Source organism: Halictus rubicundus, chromosome 1, assembly GCF_050948215.1.
Source record: "Halictus rubicundus isolate RS-2024b chromosome 1, iyHalRubi1_principal, whole genome shotgun sequence".
Lineage (NCBI taxonomy): Eukaryota > Metazoa > Arthropoda > Insecta > Hymenoptera > Halictidae > Halictus > Halictus rubicundus.
In genome coordinates this window covers 14830122-14838069 of record NC_135149.1, presented here as the reverse complement: position 1 = coordinate 14838069, position 7948 = coordinate 14830122, and the positions used below count along the sequence as shown (strand labels likewise).

The 7948-nt window shown below is 44.2% G+C and overlaps 1 protein-coding gene and 1 long non-coding RNA gene across 2 annotated transcripts in view; both read left to right on the top strand.

The window, feature by feature from the left end:
* LOC143354886 (uncharacterized) overlaps positions 1-7948 on the top strand; it is a 199089-nt gene that overhangs the window by 156401 nt on the left and 34740 nt on the right. The gene's annotated exons all lie outside the window — the stretch shown is intronic.
* The window catches only part of LOC143357741 (MOXD1 homolog 1-like), a 28345-nt gene continuing 26459 nt past the window's right edge, over positions 6063-7948 (top strand). The window contains exon 1 of the mRNA XM_076794355.1: positions 6063-7378. Coding sequence (XP_076650470.1) covers positions 6419-7378 — 960 coding nt within the window. The 5' untranslated portion in view covers positions 6063-6418. The remainder of the gene's footprint in view (positions 7379-7948) is intronic.

Here is a 7948-nt window from a genome sequence, read left to right as displayed (position 1 = left end):
ACCAATGCAAGTTTCTTGGACATGAACCATATACTGAGAAAGGAATCTCCATTTCTTAACGATGATAATGCAAATTTCTTGGTTATTCGCTTGGTTGACTTCCGGTAGCTGTTCGCATCCGGGTTTTAAAAAAGTTTGAAATGTAATGAGATGAAATTGAAACTACTTCCTTGGTTTTTAAAGTATAGAATTCGTAGCTGGAAACTTCTTAATAAATATCTTAATGGCAGTAATATTGTCGATATGCCGCCACCAGTAACATAAACTAATAATGTCTTTTAGAATCATTAATCGAAAGAAGATTTTCAATATATAATATAATTATTGAAGATCTTATTGATGGAGTTCTTGCTACTTTAAGGGAGTCGCTTATGATATTTTATGCTAACCTTGTAATTTTGTATCATAAAATTATGGAGGTTTTAATCATCAGACCCCCCTGTACATTTTTATTAACACTTCAGCTATATCAACAAATTTTATTTACAATATAAAAACCAATATTGAGGTTGTTATATATGATTAAGTATATCCATGAGTGAATTTTTTAGTTTCTTGTATTTTCGATGATGGAAATAAGAAATTAAAGTTATGACGCCATCTTGGAGATCGTGTATCGACTTTTTATTCTTTGTTAATCTCGTATGCTCAAAATTGTTTTGACTCGACTGCGGTACTGGTTACTGCGACAGGTGTACTTCAGTTCAGGTGTACTTTTAAGTGCACAGTCAAGTTTGGAATCGTTCAATGGTGCAGGTCTTAAATCACCATTACAGTCGTTTGGATGAATTAAATTTAAAAAGTAGTACGCTTTATATGTTGGCTTATTGCTTGTGAACAATTGATTGTTTATCTGATTAATCATAAACTTTAGTACAAGCATAGTAACAATTAATGTTCAGTCACCGAGATCAATCACAGAAAGTGACCGAGATATTTGCATTTTTACTGCACATCATTAACGAAAACTTCTATTCCATTCATCTTCTAACTCAATCAACCCTTCGCGTTTACAATTTCACCGTTCTATGACTGCAACTAAATTACTCTCAAAGAATACCAAATCAATATTCACCAACCACTATAATATTTCCTTCATTTAATTCTTACGCTTACTTCTTGAGCACGCGATTCACTATAAAGTGGATGCAACCTATCGAAAAGTATGCTAAGAATGCCTCAAAGGGTTAAAACGTAATCTGGCAAACAGGTGATAGAAACGTTTTGATTCTCAATTAAAACTTTTGGTTCTGCGAAAGTGATAAACAAGTGGTATTACGATCGATGTCTATCGTAAATAACGACTATCGCGAAGAGCCGAACGAGCTCCTCAGGGAATCATCCTGAAGAGCATCAAGTGGCATTTAGTATTCCGCTGGCGAAATTATTCGTCGTCCTCTGCGTGGGTTATTTACCAGAGGAGCCACGGTATCGGCTCGGAAATCTCGTCATCCTGGGAAAAACCGAAGCCCCGCGACATATGCGCGAGACATAAGAAGCGAATGACGATGGGTCATTTTTATCGCAAGCACGAACTCGACGCCCGTACGTACAAAGACCGTGGAACCGATCCATCCTGGATTCTGAGCTCGTTCGTATTCCGATTGAGATTCAATGCGAACGATTTACGGACACTTTACAGTTATCGTCGTCGATAGACGTCGTCCACCTCGTTCACCATCCCGCCCCCGGTTCTCTCCTCGCCCACGGTTTATTTTCGATTTTAAAAGTATCAGAGGCTCGCGGCGGCGTTCACCTGTCGCGTGCTCGGCTACACCTGCTTAAGTAACTTTCCTTTACGTCCGCACCATCTGTCTCTTCGAGTTTCGCCGGGCCGATTGGCAGATGCGACAAGTTAACCGGTCGGGAATGTTCATTTAACCGCCTAGACGCGTTCTAGGTGTTTCTGGCCGGCAGATGAGCCGAACATCTGTGCGTTTCAGCCACGAATCTTCACAGAAAACCACTGGTTTCGCTCGGCAATCATGTCTGCGCGTCGCCTTAGCCTCGGACTGCCCGCAGATCCGAGTTACAGTCGTAAAATCGAAGATCTCGCTGCGAAAACTGGGATAATTTAAATGTTTAGGTTGTTGGAAGCAAAAGGAGTATTGCTTAGGACCTGAGAAATTCTTTCTCTTAATGACCTCGTCGATAGATTGCCGATTTTATGCGTTTATGGTAAGAAAACGAATTCCTGCCCGAAAAATCGGCGAATACAGTGATTTCTCTATATATGCCGCCAAGGTCTGGAAGATAAACGTCGCGGCATTATCCCCACTACCGCGGGGTAAACCCCGTGAGGGGCCGCGAAGTTCTAGATGCCTCGGTCTCAGGTATATCTCGTGGACGATTCATGACGCTGGCAGGATCCGTGTTGTTGACATATTTCGAGAATTCACTGTATCCGGATCAGTTTGTAAATGTCGTTGCCAGGTCAAGAAGACCGGCGCTCGTGTCTCCGCTCATAGCCAGAATTCGCTCGAAAGAATTCACAATTTATCCTCGTAGGAAAGGTCCCCATGAATCCTGATCGATCCTCGAATTCCTGCGAACAAAGAAATAATGCAAGGAACATGGTCGGGTCGGTTCGGGCCCACGGTTGCGTGTACGCGCGCGCGTATCTGCTCGCATAAAGGAATCTCCCAGGCTGACAATACGCGATATACCTGACCGACAGAACTTCTGGGAAAACCGATTTCTTCTCTCGATTTCCTGTTCGATGCTTTCTTACGCTGGATACCCACCCCGCCAGAGAAACGTGAAAACGCGGAACTGGTTTTTCTAATTAATTCATGTACGCGATGTAGCTGTCAATGACTTCGATTTATTACTTTCATGAATCGGCACGCGATTTCTTGCAATTCGATCATGCGTTTGCGACGTAGCTGTCGATGACTTTTCTCCGATTTACGGGTCGGCACACGCGGAATTTCTGCGTTATGCAGAAACGCAGCTGCCGGTGCTATCTACGGTCAATATTGGCACGTTCCCCGTTCGCTTCTCTCGCGGGCGCGCGCCATTTTGGATATCGGTGGCCCGGCCGCAACAGTTCGCCGATTTCGCATCGATCCACGTCGAATCCGTTCAGGAAGGAACATCGGGGATCGGTAACCCTTTCCGAGATGGTATAGTGTTTCGATGCCAGTCACAGGAAGTAACTCGATACAGTTGGCTTCCGAGCGCGCGTGCGGACGCTTAGCAAGCGGAATCTTGCTTGAGGTCGGAAACGATCGTACCTTCCAGTGCACGATCGTCTCCGATCGTTTCACGACGCATCATCCAACGGCAAATACATTCTAAAAGTGCTTCCTAAACCTTCTGACCCACATTATTTGCGGTTTTCAGTGTACCACTGGGAATTAGGAGAATCAACTGAAAAGCGAGTGAATTGTGTAATTCTTCACTGACCATGCACAGCTTCGTACAACCAATTTCCGAAAACATATTTTTGAAGATTTTTCTTGCAAGATTCTTTGCGATAGTCTTAATATAACATTTTATTCGTTCGAATCAATCGCTGGGAAATTTATGTATTTATGGCAAAAGTTAGTATTTGAAACACAGAATAAAACAATATTCATTAAATGAATTTAATGTTACCGGTACATTATTTACAACCTGTTCAAATTATCGAGAGGAAGATTCAAAATTTATGTACGTTTCTTGTAATTGATGTTGACAATTTTTATTTTGTATGAAGATCCGCAGTAATTAAATGCGAGTAATTTTGAAGGGAGCTGTTCGTGCTCAAAGGAAAATTCTTCTAATCCACATTTTCAGCGTTTTCCATCGAACGAATTGGAATGATTTGTTCGATAGTCGACTAAAAAGCGAATAGATTGTGAAATTTTTCAGCTTTCATCGCCGCTGTAGGAAAACGTAAGGAATATTTTGGAATAACACGAATGGTCTCGATGGCATCTGTTCGTGACCAAAGGGAAGCCGGATGAGAGCCACTGCGGAACAGAAGGGCGCGTGCCAAGAGTTCACATCTGCCGCAGTTGTTTTCGCAGCCCCTCGTTTCTTTCTGGAACACCACCACCACCACTGCGTCGCTGATAAATGCGTCTCCGGTTTCAGAAAAAAAGGCTTCCGCAGGAAGCAGTACCGGCCCTTTCCTTCGCGATCTTTCCGTTTCCTCCCTGGGCCCAAAGAAATCGGCTTCCACGGAAGGAAACCACGAATTTCGAAAAAAAAAAAAATCAATTGCCTGTTCTACACCTACGAAACCGCGACGTCGATTACTTTCTTCAGAATTTCCTGGAGCCTCGAAGTCGAACAAGTCAGTCCCACGAGAAAAGAGAAGTTCAGTTCTATCAGTTTTCAAATGTATTCTCCGAGTCGAAAAACTTTGAACGATGATCGCCTATTGTGTACAGAGTGCAGCATGTTTTTTTCTGGAAATCGTCTAGTAGAGGAGGATAGGCCTCGCAGCTAGCGGTAATAAGAGGAGAAGCTGTTCAGTCGGTGTGACGATTTCCTCTTCCTTTCTGCTGCTTGTTCCCCCACAAAAGACTCTCTCATTTGTCGGCTTCGCGGTGCCTCCTAACCCGCCGTGGAAACGCATAATCACCGGCGGCCTAAGCTGCAAATTGCACGTTCGGCCGGCCAGTTTCGCTCCGGTTTTCCAATATCATTAAATGCCTCTCGGAACTTAGAATACTGCGCAGAGGCGGGGATGTTATGGGTCCTCGGACGCTCCATTTCCCATCATTTGAATCCATAAACGCTGCCTCCACTCCGTAAAATCCACACGCGTTGCTGGGAACAGGAAACGAGCTAACGAATTCGACTTTTGCGTTGCACGAAGATCTCAGGTTGCCGAGGATCTACAAACTATTAAAAAAATCTATTAGATTGTAATAATTAGACTGCGGATCTTTATGCAAAATAAAAAATATTTGCATCGATTGCAAGACACAGCGGCGACATAAAAATTTCTTTCTTCTTTTAATTATTTTATTAAGCTAAAACCAATACGCTGGTAACCTTAAATCTTTTTAATATGTCCACTGCTTTAAATTGTGCTTACCCATTTTTGTCATAAATGCGTAAAATCCGCAGTCTTATAATAATACATTAACCCTTTGCCCTACAATATCGAGTCGGATAATAAACATGTATGTTATTAATTTCCTGCAAACCGAAATAAAATTCTATTTTGTTGTAGTTGATATATATTTCCCGTAGAGAAAACATAGGCATTCAATAAATATAAACTATTTTTTTTCTATGAAATTCTGAATGATGAAAAATTTCTAATCATTATAATCACAAAATAAATAGTAGTGCAAGCGGTTAACCCCGTTCGAGAGTTTTAATTGATTCTTCGCGTAGACAAAATTTTATTGAACATTGAACACCTATTTTTCTATGTAAATTTAACACTAATTTGTTCCTCCGAATTTTTATTAGAATACATAGAATTTTAATGGAATTATGGACACGGTGATTACTAGTATGTGCATTTTACAATTACTCCTCTTGATAGAAAATATTCATTCAAGATCGTGAACGTGACTGTTAAAATAAATTTTTAGATGTGTATTTATACATACAAAAATTGTTTATATGTATTAGAATAGTTCAAAGGATAAATATTCTTGTCCTATGTATAATTTCAAGGTCAAATAACAGATTTGTATATAAACATTTTTCCAGACAGCGTACAGCCATAAAGCTATGCCATCGAAATCCTATTAAACTCTACCTGAAAATTCGACTGAATTCTTTTCTAGAAAAATTCAGACCGAATTCATTTATTCCTGTTATTTAAATGCTGAAGATGAGCCTATACTACACGAAGAAGTAATATTTTTACTTTATGCAACCCCCACCCAGCGATTCACCGACTTCCAGGGATCAAGAAATTTAGAAAACATTGGACAAGGGGCCCTCGGGTTCGTGGTACCGCTTCGGGGCGCAGAAGATAATGGGAGGGGTCCCGAAAGGAACGGAGCCGGGGCTGCGCGGGTCCCCTTCTCGGGGCCCAGCGCAGGTAAGCAGCTGCAAGCATCTGCAGGGGCAACGGCAGCCGCGTGCTTAAATTAGTCCCGGCACAACTGTCGTCCGCGTAACATGTCAGGGAATCGCTCCCGAGTCTTGTGCATCCAGTGACTTCGCTGCCCTAACAGAAACCTAATCGTTTCTCCGACTATTCCGCATACGAGACGCGTGTGAGCATCGTCGGGACCGGAGGACCGCGGAACCATGCTGAAACCGTCGTACTAACATCGTCGATCTGCATAAAGTTCGTTTCTGTGAGTCGTTCGTAGATTATGAAGAGATCCCCGAAGAGCCGAGTCTCATAGTGAAAGGACTGCTAGCCTGGATGGCTTCGAGGTGAGATCGGGAAGAGGAAGAGGATCACCGGGGATCCAGCGGATCGTATGAAGGATCGAGAGTACAAAGGACGAAGATGCTGATACTCAGGCTGTTGGTGACGCTGGTCATCTGCTGGACGGCCAGCTGTGACCTGCTGGACCTCTACGTGCAGCACATGGACGAGACCATGAGGACGCTGGCCTACAGGAACAGACATCACCCGAAGGACCTCTCCTCCAGAACCAAGCGGAGTTTGCGGGAGCCGATGCTGCGAGTGGGCACGTTCAAGAAGCAACGTTTGGACGTCGACGAGGACTGGTACTTGCAGTGGAAGGTGAAGAGGAAGGTCCCTTACGGAGAAGACGGCTTGGACTTCCCTAACTCGCAGGAGGACAACTTGGACCCCAGCCAGCACGAGTTGCTGAGCAATCGGAGTCGTGTCGCCGGCTCGGATCCGGAGGAAACAACGTTGAAGAGCAACGAGACCTTGGACACCTTCGACATCGAGCTTTCGAGCGAAGACTCGCCGAGGTTCAACGACAGCACAGATGTCGGACAGAACCTGGAATCCATGTCCGAGTTCCGGGAAGAGACCACCGCGCAGGCTGAGGTGCTACAAGCTGACGTTGAAGTCGAGGGAAACTCGCAGTTCGAGGTGATAGAGTCCGATGTTTCGCCTGTCAGCCATTTCGACGATCCTATCCTAAAGTGGACTCCGAAATCGAGGGACAGGGCTCCCAAGAAGTATGTTCCTCCAACGGACAAGTTGGCCAAGCTGTTCCGCAGCGGAAAGTACCTGGATCCTGAAGAGACGATCGATAACAGGCCCAAGAGGAGCGTCAAGGTGCCCAAGTTCACCAGACACGAGGAGCTAGACGACGATGGCGAGGTGATCCTTGAATGGGATCCTTCCGACGAGGAGATGGTCACGTTCAAGGTCACCGCGAAGACCTTGGGCTACGTCGGCATCGGATTCAACGAGAAGAACCACATGAAGGGGGCTGATATTCTTCTCGCCTGGGTCGACGATCACACCGGCACCGTCAATCTGCTGGTAAGTCGTCTTCGTTTGCTTCTTCGTCTTTCTCTGCTGCTGCTCCGTCTTCTTCGTCGTCTCCTCCTTCTTCTTCTTCTTTCTCTTGGTCGGTTCGATCTCGATCTTTGAGGTGATCGATGAGGGACTGGACGCGGAGGTATTCGAGCCCGTGATCGATAGGCCCGATACCATGCGGGGTTCGACAAAAAGATCGCGTCCTCTATTAAATTTGTGGCTCTTTGTCTGGTGGCGAACCACTCGCTACGGTAATTAAAGAGAATGCCGGGTTTCGCCGTAAATCTGACTTCTTTCACAAACTTGCCCCTTTTCGGGAGAGCTTGTAATTAGTTGCGGGCTTTTTGTAGCTCCCGCGTTGCTATTAACGTCTGAAGAACTACTTGAGAAGTTGCAACAAGCGAATGTTTCGAGGTGTTCGTTTCAGACACCCTCTTCGAGAAATATCAGCTGGGAGCATTCGTTCGTGACCCATTTTTGCCGAATTTATCCTTTATTTACGTACAATTTAAATACATCAACAATTCATCATAATATCAACTTTAGCTCTTAATCGTAAAGGGGCTCATTTAT